The following is a 15,347-nucleotide window of genomic DNA, read 5'->3' as shown; positions in this document are numbered from 1 at the left end:
AATGGTGAAAATCAGTATTATTCTTAGGGGGCGGGAAAATATTGATATACCGCTGATCATATAAACATGATTAAGGCTCAACTTTGACGGTGTATAATTTAAAGGGAGGCAGAGGTGAAATTTTGAACAAAAACTGAAGAAAAAATGAAAATTTGGTTTTTTCCATTTTTATTATCTTTATTTTCATATTCCGATGTTAGTTTTTGATTTTGTGTCCTTTAAAAGTATGAAATTAAAATCAAGAGAATTGTATTACTACATTATTACCATAATAAACTAATACTTATCATTATTTATATACCTTCTCTGAACATATAAATAAAAATAAATATTGAAAATTTCTTACAATATGGTGCATGGAGCATTTTATATCAAACGATATAAAGTTTTATAAAATTCTTAATATTCAAAACTATTGTACTTAGAAAGTTGAAACTTGGTATGTCCATTACTAATAACATACTTAGTATCCATGATCAATTTCAAACAAATCGGATAAATTTTGTGGATTTTTAAATATTCACCTCTGCCTCCCCTTAAAATGATATTTCGAATATGGAAGTTTGTTCAAATCAAGATTTCAGGTATAACTCCCTGTAAAGTTGATTTGAATAATTTCGAGGGGAAAAATTGTTCCGGGGCCGGGCATCGAACCCGGGACCTTTGGTTTAACGTACCAACGCTCTCCCAACTGAGCTACAACTGTTGATTTGCATAATACGCGTCACTGTTCGTTAACAGAAAACCACAATTTAAGTCACACGGAGTTAGTGTGCACTCGAAGTTGGTTGCTTGACGGTTGTCAGCCCACTTTGAGGTCTGTGGATATAGAGGGAAAAATTGGATCGGTGTTGGGTAGAGTTCCCGGGTAGCTCAGTTGGTAGAGCGTTGGTACGTTAAACCAAAGGTCCCGGGTTCGATGTCCGGCCCCGGAACATTTTTTCCCTCGAAATTATTCATGGGAGTTTGTTCTTTGGCAATGTAATAACCTGTGAAGATCGCATTGTGCCCATTTCCAGTGCCTGTAAAGGCTGGAAAAGATGGAAAACAAAGTAAAGATTATATTTATGCAAGAAGTATAGCAAAGAATTTTTAGAGAAGTACTTTCCTTTACTTTTTGCTACTGAAATAAGAAAAATCTTCATCTACCCATACCGCATCCCATGTAGGTTACATTATTAATGAATATTTTAGGTTCTGCCTGATGTTGCATCATCTTTTCCTCATTATCTAGGTCGACGAGGTTTATAAAGGATTATGCTTCCTCTGGACCCAACTTCAACGTAAACCTTTTAATCATGGTAGAATATAATGTTTCATATATCATGCAAGATTAATTTACCTGTTGGGGAGAACGGTTAGACTTTTTCAGCTCTAAAATTCCGCTGGGGACCATTTATTACTCTCGCTTGTTACAGGTCTCTGTTTTCGTACAGTCTTTGTAGTCAGATAAATACTCTTCAGTTTTGATTTTGCAATATTTGAAACCGAACTTAATTCTTGAAGAGAATAGTTTGAGTTTCTCTATTTCATAATGATAATTTTATTATAATGAAAAGTGACAAAATATAGAGTCTAGCTAAAAATTCAATAGTATATTTTTGTTTCTTATTGCCATTACCATAATACCACCACCACCACCACTACCATCATCATCGTCATCATTATCATTATCAATTTATTAATTAGGAGACTGTAATACCCCAGAATAAAATGGAATGTAATTTTACCTAAAAGCTAGATTTGCATAATACACGTCACTTTTCGTTAACAGAAAACCACAATTCAAGTCACACAGAGTTTGTGTGCAGTCAGTGTTGGATGTTTGACGATTTGTCAACCCACTTTGAGATATGTGGATATAAAGGGAAAAACTGAGTCGGTATCTGGTAGATATTAATAAGATATTATGTTTATAATGAAAGAAATTGGCCAAATGTGTATTTTTGTCTCTTCTTCTCTTTCTTCTTTATTCTTGCTCTTGTGTTGTATTTATTGGTTTGAATTAAGTTATTTACTGTAATTAGTAAACTGTCCTTGTAAATTTTATGTTATATTATTGACTAAGACCACACCGTACACGAGCCTGGCTCTTACTGTAGTGGCTAGAAACATTTTTGTTTTATAATAGTAATATACGTTACAAGAGCGGTATGTTGACGTTTTCATGTTCGAGGAAAAGATTGAAAAAGCGAAACGTAGTTGAGCTTTTTTAATTTCCGAGAACATGAAAACAAACATACTGCTCGTGTATCGTACATTATTTTGTGCGAAGATCGTTTATTACATACCTGAAAGACGAATTTCTAATTATTTGCAATGAAATCTCCATGTTGGTTTCTGTTTAATGACGGCAACTTCGGAAAACCAAAATATCTTTCTTCAACATTGTTTCTGTAAAAAGTTTTCTGTGTTTACTATACTCCAGCAGGCCGTGATATACGTCTGTCTTTTTTTCCCCCAGTCTATAAATGCGAACTTAAAACAAACGGTAAGGTTATGTAATGATTTATTTTTCATTTTAATATTTTAACAATATTATTTATATAACATATTGCAGTAATAACATCCGCATCTGGAATCTTGTTGATTTTTTCACGGCTTCCTTAATGTTACTTGTATCAGGAATGCAATAAGTTTCGTGGAGTAGTAGACTTTACTTAATTTTTTGCAAATATTTAAAAACAATTATTAACATTGCAATTTAGGTGAAATTGCAGTGGTAAGTATCCAATTTATAATTATTACTATGTTAAACGTCTCTAAAAATAATATGTTAAAAGCCTAAAGCAGTAAAATGAATGTCGCGCATAAGCGGTAAGAAGAGGGAAATTGTTATGTGTGTTACGTTGGGAATACTGAATGTGGTATTTCACACTTACCGCGTATTAGTTCTGTGCGGAAAACAAGCAAATACGCACGATCTCGCACAAATGTAATTTGTACTCACTAGCTAGCTAATTTAAATAAATAAATAAATTTTCTAACTTAAAGTAATTTATTACCTCTTAAAGGAATCCCTGTGTTTTATGTTTAAAAAGAAATGCTGTTCAAGAGAATTTCAGAAATTCATGTCACATATTCACAATTCACTGTAAATAGCTAGTTTATGTATTTCTGCCATAGTAAGAGAAGTTGTAGTTAATACAATTAGTAAGGGTGTATCAATGTGTTAATTTTGTGTGTATATATATTTTCAGGTTTTTTTATCATTAATCTAACACGTCACAGGTCAGAACAGGCTCAATAAAAGGAGATACTACTACTATTAATAATAATACTAATACTAATAATAATAATAATAATAATAATAATAATAATAATAATAATAATAATAATAACTATAATATCACTGTTTCATATCATATATAAGTTTTTATGTAATTTTTCTTTTTTATGTCTTGCCTGTATTTTATATAATATGTGTATGTCTTATGTGTTGAACATGCATTTGTATGTGATGTGTCTATTTCATGTCATTTTTATGTCATATACGTCCTTAAAAGTGATATGTATGTTTCTACGAAATGCTTACTTTTTATGTAACAAGTCTGTGTGTGATATATCCTGGGAAAGTATTGTATGTAATATGTCTGTGTTTCGTATATTGTGTATCTATTTCTATGTATTATATCTAATTTATCTCATATCTACTTATTTGTATATAATATAACTCTGATTTTTATTATGCCATACACATTTAATGTAATATGTGTATTTTATGTCATAATTATGTATATATCTGCAGTGCTCGGGAAAAGTGACGCAAGTCAGTTTCCACAAACCTTTTTTGATAATTTATTGACAACTTACAGAACATCTGTTCGCTTGGAAGAAAATACATAGGTATTCCTCCCATTACAATAATTCATACAGAAAAAAATAAAATCGACATAAACCAGTGTAAGTTATCAATAAATTATCAAAAAAAGTTTGTGAAAACTGACATATCACTTTTCCCAAGCACTGCAGATATTTTATGTAAGTATTTGTACAGGGCTATAATACGTATGATTTAATTACATCCCTAATATACTTTCGGGTAAAATAGGGTTCTTTAAACTTGGAAATTCAATAATAATACCTCTTGAGGGCTATTTCATAGTTTCTCAGCTCTTCAAGGATGTTTGAATTGATAGGCTATGTTGGAACCTACAATACAGTACAGTATAAGTTAAAAAAATTGTATATATAAACTTATTATTACTTATTTACCTAACAATTTTAGCTTAATAGTAATTCTTGTTATGGCTAAAATTTAACATAACGTTGGAAAATATATTTATCATTATTTAAAAACATATTTTAATTTATTTTAGTACTACAAACTGTATCATAATTTTCTCAATCTATTACCTTATACAAAAAAAATATTTAGACATACAACAATATTCTAGCATTAATAGTAAGGTATCAATGTTTCAGTAAATTGTATACTGGTAATTTTTATGGGAGAAAGATATCATTAGAAAAGATCCTAAATCTTAGTCAATTTTAAAGCGATTTCAGCCAGACTTTTACAGGAGATACATTAATCATCTGTGTGAATCATAATAGCCTTACTTAATTGCTCTGTATAAAATGGCCAGATTTATGGCACTGTATCATATTGATCCTGTAGGTGCATCACAATAGCCCACACAAAAGGCTATTATGGTACACTGGTTTTGTTTTAATTTTATCCTTATTACAAACAAAAAATAAATGTAACTCCAAATCCTTCATATATGTCTAAAGTAGCGCATGTCTTTATTTTTTCAAATTGGTATATGCTTTGATAGAAAAATCACAGCAAAAGATTGATTTTTTTGTTTCATAATAGTCCTACTTGACCCTATAAACAACAATTTGTTTTGTATCTTCTAAGAATATGCGACATATGTATATCTAGATATTTACAATCTAACATTAATCATTCATTCATTTAGTGTTCTGCCCAAAGGACAGGTATTTCACTGCAAACCCAACATTCTTCAGTCTTCCCTATTTTCTGCCTCTCTCTTTATCTCCTCATTTCATTCATATATCTTAATGTCGTCTATCATCTGATATCTTCTTCTGCCCCGAACTCTTCTCCCGTTTACCATTCCTTCCAGTGCATCTTTCAATAGGCAGTTTCATCATAACCAGTGACCCAACTAATTCCTTTTCCTCTTCCTGATCAGTTTCAGCATCATTCTTTCTTCACATACTCTTTCCAACGCAGCTTCATTTCATATTCTGTCTGCCCACTTCATACGTTCCATTCTTCTCCATATCCAAATTTGAAATGCTTTTATTCGCTTCTCTTCACTTCGTAATGCCCACACACCGCACAAAGCACTTCACTAGTCTCTTCCTTATTTCTTTTTCCACAGGTCCACAGAAGATGTTCCTTTCTCTATTAAAAGTTCCCTTTGCCATTGCTATCCTCTTTTTGACTTCCTGGCAGCAGCTCATGTTACTGCTTATAGTATACCCCAAGTATTTGAAGCTGTCCACTTGCTCTATTGTCCCGCGCCGTAGCGTCGCGGTCTAAGGCATCCTGCCCAGGACTCGCGTTACGGAATACGCGCTGGTTCGAGTCCTCATGGGGGAAGGAATTTTCTCTTGTACTTTCGGCCAGTGTATGGGACCGGTGCCCACCCAGCATCGTGATGCACTTGGGGAGCTACGATAGGTAGCGAAAATCCGGTTCAGCAAACCAGCGATAACGGCTGAGGAGAACATCGTGCTAACCACACACGATACCTCCATTCTGGTTGGATGATCGTCCACCTCTGCTTCGGCATGTGAACGTGAGGACAGCAGCCGGCTGGTCGGACTTGGCCCTTCAGTGTTGTAGCGCCACGGATTTTACTTGCTCTATTGCCTCGTTTAGAATTCGTAAGGTTACCTTCTTTACTTTTCTATCTATGACCATGGCCTTCGTCTTATTTGCATTTATCTTCATTCCATACTGCTCACAGCTGTCATTTAGCTCCAGTAGCATATCCCTTACTATCATCTCACCTTCTGCTAACAACGCCATATCATCAGCAAATCTTATGCACTTCATTCTTCTTCCTCCTACTATCACTCCTCTCATGATACGAATATGAGACAAATATAACAAAAATATCTGCTACACCCTACATATTTACAACTATCTATGCATTTGTTCATATCTAAATATTTACCATAAAACACTAAAGGAATTCCCAATTTCTAGTAGGAGAAATATTTATTCCTTCAGCAATTACTTTAAATCAATACTTTTCAAAGTGAATAAGAAAACATATGAAACAACTATTTGGTTGATTTACGAAGTTTTTGTAGTCACAATTTTAGCAAGATTTTTTTTTTTTTCAATATTCGGAAGAACGAATCACGTCAAGTTCAGTCTCAAATTGCTATCGTATTGCAGTCAAATGTATGAATCCACGTCTGACCACGTGACAGAGCTAACACAGTACTTCCAGCTGTCGTTCGGTAGCGTCTCGTCCACTTACTTGCTTGCTCCAGTTGCTCTGCAGTGTGTGAGTAGAGAAAGAACCGTAAGCAAATTACGTGGGCGGTATAGAAAGAACATTTTATTAATTAACGTGTGTGGTAATTGTATAACTTTGTGTAAACTTTGTTACATGTGCTACAAACTTTGAAACTGTGCAGATGCTGTTAGCTATGGAGTTACAATTTCTTTATTCTGTGCTATCCAAATGGCGATCGGGTGACAAGCGTGGGATTACTGAAAGGTGAGTGTAGGAAGAAAATATGTGTATTAAATTTGTATTACTTCACATTTTGGATCATTGTGTATGGATACTAGACAATTTACTTGTCCATTATCATATATAGGCTAATAGAAAATACAGTAAATTATATTACACCGGTTAATACGATAACCTTACGTGAGTTGTACGAAATCACATTTTAAGAGATGGACTGCCTAAGATGAAATGGCGGGCTTGAAAAGAAAGTTACGTTGTGATGTTTGTGTGTTCATTCTAGTATTATGTGTTCTAGTTGAGTGTTTTTCAGTAGCTATTGAATTAATAATTGTTCTCCATTCTTCACATTACATCGTATCGTGTAATCGACTATTATATCTAGGGGCTGGATTTGTATGTTAATACCTATTTTTTTCCTTGCATCTGACCTCCTAGATTTTTCAATAATTTTCCGAATCATGATCGTAGGAGTCGTATATGTGAATTCTGTTGAACATGAAAAAAATCTAAATTGGACGTTAATAATAATAATAATAATAATAATAATAATAATAATAATAATAATAATAATAATAATAATAATAATAATAATAATAATCCGTGGCGCTACAGCCCACGAAGGGCCAAGACCGACCAGCCGGCTGCTGGCCTCACGGCCACATGCCGAAGCAGAGGTGGACAATCATCCAACCAGAATGGAGGTATCGTGTGGTTAGCACGATGAGCCCCCCCAGCCGTTATAGCTGGTTTGCGTAACCGGATTTCGCTACCTATCGTAGCTCCCCAAGTACATCACGATGCTGGGTGGGCACCAGTCCCATACACTGGCCGAAATTTCATGAGAAAATTTCTTCCCCCATGAGGTTTCGAACCTGCGCGCATTCCGTAACGCGAGTCCTAGGCAGGATGCCTTAGACCACGGCGCGGGACTAAATTGGACGTTAGTACCTAAAAAATCCTAAATCATTGTTCCTAAGCGTTATCCTGTATTTACTGCGTTATAATTATAATGATTTTTTTATTTTGAGAGAATATCAATGCATTTCGAGAGAGAGAGAGAGAGAGAGAGAGAGAGAGAGAGAGAGAGAGAGAGACTCGACGTGGAGGAGGCTTCCTCAATCCCTAAGGCAAATCTGTACTTAGCGGTGACATCTATGGCTCCTTGTTTTTCTCAAAACACATTTCAGTGACCTTCCAAAATATATTGAGTACTTGGAATCTTCGTTGCTACAACTGAAATATGCAATTGGTGTCACTGACTCTCTTCTACAGAAACAAGTACCAGGACCCGTGGGTGAAGATGTCACATTAAAACTGAAGAAAGTACATGTATTGCAGAGGAATCCAGGGTTTGAAAAAATGAAACATGTGGGCTCCGTTCTCCAGGGGGAAAGCTTCAATTGTCAGTTACCGTGGTACCTGCTGCAGTGGCAGCGACGAAATTTGTACCTATGACGTCAAGTGCTGTCAAAAGAACCATTTCGTCCTTCAAATGTATTTTGAGAGAAAATAGAAAAAAAAAAAACTTCTCAGTCGAGAATCTTGAAAAGAATTTGGTCATATATTGCAACCAGAAACAGTACCAGTAAATAATGTTGTTTGTTTGTTACTTTTTAAAATAATTCTTGATCAAGTTTGAACAAATTTAATTCAAACGTTGAGTGTATACTGTATCTTTTAGCTATTGAGAATTGAAATTTATGTAGTTATATCAAGGCAAATTATATTAGATAAAATGTTAATTGTTGCAATAATTTATTCAAACTACAAATAATGCTGAGGAGGAAAGGACAATCATTTTGAATCTTATAAACTTTAATAAATGGTTTGGTTCTTGAAAAGGTCAGTTTCGTTGTCCACGTTGCCTTAATAAATATATATTTATTTTTAAGAATAACTGTAAGAACACATTTTTAACGATCTGGCAGTTTTTGCGACCCCTTTAGGTTGGACATAAAATCGAAAAAAACCTATTTCACCTATTCCAAAACGGTATGGCATAGTTGCGTCCCGCGGTCAATTGGGAGTCCTAGGCATGGCATAGTTGCGCCTCGAAGAAATCAGATAGAATGGGCATGGCATAGTTGCGCCCCGAAGAAATCAGGTAGCAGAATGGACATGGCATAGTTGCGCCCCGATGGGCATAATACACACGAAAGTGATTGTCATAAAATAAATAAATTACTTAAAAATATTATAGTGGTAGCTCTAGCATATGGACAATTTTGCTGTTTAAAATAACCCTTTTTTTATCGATCACACACAATAAATGAACTACATTTTTTGTTTGTACACTGATATCTTAACCCTACGGTACAGGGTTTCGAAAATTGAAACTTAGAACCATTGTGAATTATTAACTCCTTACCCTTTTCACTAAACTTAAGGGGACACTCAACTTAAAAATTGGAGAAGAAGTGTCATAGAAATGAAAACTTAAATTTCTACACTAATTTACGTGACAGAACTAAATCAATATGCAGAATTCTTCTCCTATTCATTGAGAAGTCACACTCAAATGCACAAAGCCAAAAAATATAAATGATAATTAAAAGTGATGATTGATTAAAAATTGAAATAATTTTTATTTTGAAAAGTATTGGATCTAATGAACTTTCCATGTGTATATTAAACTTTTTCCAAATTTGAAAAAGATTGGTCAAATAGGAAAAAAGTTCCAAAATATAGTTGAGTGTTCCCTTAACATTCATTTTAAATTAACCTCATTATACGCCACAGACGGTGTGAAGATCACTAATAAAATGTCAAGGCAGCTAAGGCCCCATATTCCAACGGCTCACTCATTTGAATATGTCAGTTAATAAAGTACTGCCAACTTCATGGTGTTCATTTTAACGGTATCATAATGAATATTAAATCGATAAGAAATCAATAAGTTTAGTTGATTATGAGGTTCGGGTTTCCGTAATGTTTTTTTCTACCTATTTCATCGGGGCGCAACTATGCCATGCCCCTTTCTCTACCTGATGGGAACGGGGCGCAACTATGCCCACAAAACAGGGACCCTTTTTTATCTGCTGCATCTTACCCGACCGTGGGGCGCAACTATGCCCTGCCCTTCCAAAAAACCTAAAATAGTCTTTTTTAAAAACCTGAAAAACCGGTCCCTAGTTATATCTATAAAAATGTGAATATGGAACTCACCTGTGATCATGTTGTGCAGATAGAGTCCCTCGATAAACATCCACATAAACATGGCGGTTCGTGCGTACTCCAGCAACACATACGATGCCTCACACAGGATAGGCTGCAACACGAACAATACGACTACTAAGAAACTGCAGTTAAAATAACTGAACAGTTTAAATAAGGGGTTCAAAGCAACAGTGGCGTAAGTCAGATTTTTCGAGATTTCAACTTATGAATGTCAGAAAAAGGTGTGAACTTTTGTCTTGTATTTAAAATGTCAAACAACATCATACTTGCACAAATAACCCCTTAAATTATATTTTAACAGATTTTTAAATTACATAGAACGCAAAAGTATCTCATGTATTTCAATTCCTGGACTTACGTCACTATTGCTTTTAACCTCTCAATTAATAGGTGATTCTGTGACTTCGTTACAAACTTCTAGGGGTGGTACAGGTCGTCTGCGGACTGTAAAAAATTCGTAACTACTGTACATAGGAATGAGATTTTACAACTCTTTTTTCCTGTAAGTCTACGAGATGCCTAAAAAGGAACCATTTCCCTATAGAGACCCATGTCATGGAGACGTTCTATTTTGTAGTTACAAGCCTCGATAAGTGTGTCAGCGTAGGGAGCTACCATCGGACTCTGAAGTTTGGTTATAGACTCCTGTTTCCTGCAAGCGATGGTGAATAAATTATCATAAACATGGTATGAGCTAGTTGGTTGAGCAGGTAGATAATATGTACAGGGACATCATTTTAATTTTACTTCAATTTTTATTGTACCTGAGTTTTTTAATGTACTTCACTCCCACCCCTTCTACTAATGAAGTTCAACCGTTCTACACACAGATCCAAGACCGCATATACAGTCATAGTAGCCTTACGGTCACAGTATACAGTACGTTCCAAAAATATATTCGCGTTTTCCAGTGACGAAAGAGCTTTCAATATTGCATCATTTTCCATTTGCCTACGTCTCATCCTGGTTTCCCCCACCTGCTTCTATTCGCCTCTCTGTAAATGCTAGTGGCTGGGCTGTCTTAGCTCTTTTCTGAAAACATTAATTTCTGTTAGGAATTGGACGTCTACGTAATATTATACCCATACAATTGTTTAAAATAACTTAAATAAAAGGGCCTCGTTAAGTAATTAACTGTCACGTGATTTCCTCCCTTTCTACGACGCTGCGACTTAACCACTTGGGTGGACAGTAGATAGCATGTCTGAGTAATTTTATCTTTTCCGGTCGGGCAGAAGTGAATATTGAATTTACAGCACGTAAGGTTTCTTTTATAGAGTAGGTACAGAATTATTTCAACATGAGTTACTGATACGAAGTACGAACCTGGTAATTGAAATTACGTACAAGAGTCTATAGTGCGATAATATGCACATTAGAACTGAAGAATGTATCAAAATGAACGGCCACCATTTTAAAAAATGTGTTTAAATATCCATATTATGATTATTTTTAAATTTAACTTCATTCTCTATATTGTACACTAATGTGTTGTAGACAGTATAATATACACTGCATAATGAATACGTCCGCATGGAAAGCTCAGCTCGTGAGTAAAAACACTCATTGTTAATACTGTACTGTATTTTGATTAAACAAAACCTAATGAAAATTATCAAACTCAAAATCGCGATATTTCCTAGTTTACGTAAATGGATGAACTACTTTTCTTCCCTCCTATACCTAGGCAAGTGATTTGTTTGTATATTACGCCAGTATCATCGAACTCCAGTCGTAGAAGGGGGTAGCAAACGGTGTTTCCGGTTCTTAATCGTTGATCCAAAGGTATAGCCAGGTTAATATTAGAAATGTCAGTAAAAATAAAATGATGTCCCTGCATATAAATTGGAGGCAATAATGTGCGAATGAATATAATAACGTAACAAATAAAAAGAATAAAGCGACTAAAATAAATCAGGTCATTCGAAAATATGCGATTTATTGTAAATAAATTAACTGCACAAACATTCTATGAGGGTGACGTAATTTGTTATTGCATTGGAACTCGCTTTCTGAAAGTTTGTCTCTGGGGAATTCGATAACCCAATACAGTTTATTATCTGGGTTTATTTCGCGCAAGGAGGCGAGAGATTGTGTAGAAGTCAGCTTTATGTAATCGGGCGAAATACGATCCTACAAAAGAGTTAGCGATCCCTCAAGAAATGAGGAAAGGCCCGGGGGGGGGGGGGGTAGAAGTGATTGCGCAGTTTCTTGCAACAACGACCGAAGTTCACTAGCAATGTTTTCTTTTTTAGTTGGTTATTTAACGACGCTGTATCAACTACTAGGTTATTTAGCGTCGATGAGATTGATGGTAGCGACATGGTATTTGGCGAGATGAGGCCGAGAATTTGCTATGGATTACATGGCATTCACCTTACGGTTGTGGAAAACCTCGGAAAAAGCCCAACCAGGTAATCAGGCCAAGCGGGGATCGAACCCGCGCCCCATAGCGCAACTTCAGATCGGCAGGCAAGCGCCTTAACCGACTGAGCCACGCCGGTGGCCTACTAGCAATGTTTCATTGTCCTTTCTCAAAGGGCTGCAACCAATTTACCCGTTCGTTGTTACTGTACAGCAAGAAATTAACGGGTTGCTGGATTTCTTGTAAAAAAAATCACAACTCAACATACATCACGAGAAAGGGAGACACAAACTGAAAAGATTGCAAATTTCACAAATTCGTTTGTAATTAGTTTGTTTGCCATATATGAAGCTTGAACTCATTCCTTTGAAGCAGTGTTTAATATGGAAACGTCTGTCGTCAACAGAAGATATATTAAAAATTCAACTTTCTCTAGGAAAGCTAATTACAGTTTATTGGGAAGTGAAAGGTCCGGTTTTGGTTTATGTCAAACCTAAAGGTTAAACAGTAAACTGTGAGAGCTATTGCAAGCTTTGTGTAGGAAATGAAGTCTAAAATCTATCCAAGAGGCATGGGAAGCTTTATAAAGCTGTGATTCTGTTCTAAGAGAATGCAAGACTTCACACGACTAAAATAAGTTTTTTAATATATAGATAAGAAAATGAGACAAGGTTGTTTATGCAAACATAATTAGTTGCCACCCTACAAATTCAATGTAATTAAGAATAGGCCGATGGTATGAGAAGTATATGTGGTGGCTGCGTCATAAGCCGTACAAATGTCTTTACAAATGTTATTACGATACATGGTTGGGAAGTGCTTTTTACAAAATCGAGGAAAAGTTTGAAAAAACGAACAGAGCGACTTTCGCAATTTCCGAGATTTTGTAATGCACTTCACAAACTTGTATTATACAGTATTTTTTGCACGATAGTATATTTTGAAAATAATATTTAAGAAATATATATTAATATACAGTACCTACGTACATTAGACGATGAACAGCTGACTGATTCTCAGCAAGAAGTTTTTCATAGATGTCGGTAGATGGCAGGAGTAGTTTTAATTACAACCCTAGAGCAGTTATTTCTAATATTTCAATATACTTATTTAGGTGAGAATTCTAAGTTCAGTAAAATCAACTTTCAATAGCGGCGGGCGTTTGCAGTAACGACGAAAAAACACACGAGCCGCCGAATGTCGTAGGTGCCTTTGTCGAGGCAAGGGGAATACAAGGAGAACAAGAGGAATACAACATTAAAAATGGAAATGCAAGGAAAACAAGGGAATACAAGGAGATGCAGTGGAATACAAGGAGAGCAAGTGGAATACAAAGAGAACAAGGGGAATCCAATGAGAACAATGAGAATATGACAAGAGAATACAAGGAGAATAAGAGAAATACAAAATGAACAATGGGAATACAACAATGGGAATATGAAGAGAATAAGAGAAATACAAGGAGAATAAGAGAAACAGAAAGAGAGCAAGGGGAATATAAGGAAGAAGAAATGAATACAAGGAGAAGAAGCAGAAGACAAGGAGAACACGGTGAATACGAGAAAACAAGAGGAATTGAAGGAGAACAAGGAGAATACAAAGAAGAAGAAATGAATACAAGAAGAAGAAGCAGAAGATAAGGAGAAAACAGTGAATACAAGGAAAACGAGAGACATTGGATGAGAACAAGGGAAATACAAAGAGAACAAGGGGAATACAAAGAGAACAAGAGGAATACAAGGAAAACAATGAGAATATGACAACAAAAGAATACAAGGAGAATAAGAGAAATATAAAATCAACAATGGGAATACAACAATGGGAATACGAGGAAAATAAGAGGAATACAAGGAGAACAAGGAAAACAGAAAGAGAACGAAGGGAATACACGGAAGAAGAAATGAATACAAGGAGAACAAGCAGAAGATAAGGAGAACACGGTGAATACAAGAAAAACGAGAGGAATTGAAGGAGAAAAAGGAGAATACAAAGAAGAAGAGATGAATACAAGGAGAAGAAGCAGAAGGCAAGGAGAACACGGTGAATACAAGAAAAACGAGAAGAATTGAAGGAGAACAAGGAGAATGCAACGTTAAAAAGAGGAATAGGCATACAAAGACAAAAGGGGAATAAAAGGGAATGCAAGCAGAACAGAAGAAGGTGAGGAGAACATGGTGAATAAAATGATAACAAAAGAACAAGAGGAATACAAGGTTAACAAGAGGAATATAAGGACAGCAAGGGGAATAAAATGAGAACAAAGAGAACACAAAAAGAACAGGAGGAATACAAGGACAAAGTTAATACAAGGGAAATACAAGGAGAACAAGGGAACTATAAGGAAAACAAGGGGAATAAAAGAATAACAAGACGAATAATAGGTGAACAAGGGGAATTCAAGGAGAACAGGAAGAAGAGAAGGAGAACAAAGTTAGTAGCAGCGGAGGAAGGGGATTGCATTTTTATGTGAGGTCTCTCAAATAATCCAGATAATTCTACGTCAAAATAATTGTGAGGAAATTCTTTCTGAGCAAGATACCACTGATGTTGTCATGAATAACTGCGTGAAAAGCGATGGAAGATCACTAAACGGTGAGCAAGTGCAGGTAATCTATGAATAAGCACTCATATCTTCGAAGATATCAATTTTAGGATCCATATTTATCACACTTTTTGTCTTGTTTTGATGATTACTACTACCTCCCAGAATACTGAATACTTCTTTTCTAAAATGAAAAACACATTTAGCATCTCCTATGATGTTGAATACCAATTGCGGTTTGTATTAGGGAAACTTTGTTACTATGTAAGCAACATGTATGTTTCGATTGGGTTCGTGGTCATGTAGGGAACGCAGGAAACGAAAGAGCAGATCATCTAGCCAAGATGGTCGCGAATTCGGAAACAGAACACACATACTCTAAACAATCCCTCTCTTATGTTAAAATGCAAATGAAGGTGGACATCTTAAATGACTGGAATGCAATGTGGTTAAATAGTACAAATGGCCAAATCACAAAATGACTATATTTTCCCACAGTTAAAGATAGACTAACCGTAAAGAATTATGAACCATCTTACATATCCACGCAATTTATGACTGGACACAGAAAATT

At 35.3% G+C, this 15,347-nt stretch overlaps 1 protein-coding gene across 1 annotated transcript in view; it reads right to left on the bottom strand.

Moving 5' to 3' along the window:
* Window positions 1-15,347, bottom strand: part of Pdfr (Pigment-dispersing factor receptor) — a 417,264-nt gene that overhangs the window by 21,814 nt on the left and 380,103 nt on the right. Inside the window, exon 7 of the mRNA XM_069836024.1 lies at window positions 9,855-9,957. Within this exon, the coding sequence (XP_069692125.1) occupies window positions 9,855-9,957 (103 nt within the window). The remainder of the gene's footprint in view (window positions 1-9,854; window positions 9,958-15,347) is intronic.

This window comes from Periplaneta americana, chromosome 9 (genome assembly GCF_040183065.1).
Source record: "Periplaneta americana isolate PAMFEO1 chromosome 9, P.americana_PAMFEO1_priV1, whole genome shotgun sequence".
In the NCBI taxonomy this organism is placed as follows: Eukaryota; Metazoa; Arthropoda; class Insecta; order Blattodea; family Blattidae; genus Periplaneta; species Periplaneta americana.
This window is presented reverse-complemented; position numbering and strand designations above follow the sequence as displayed.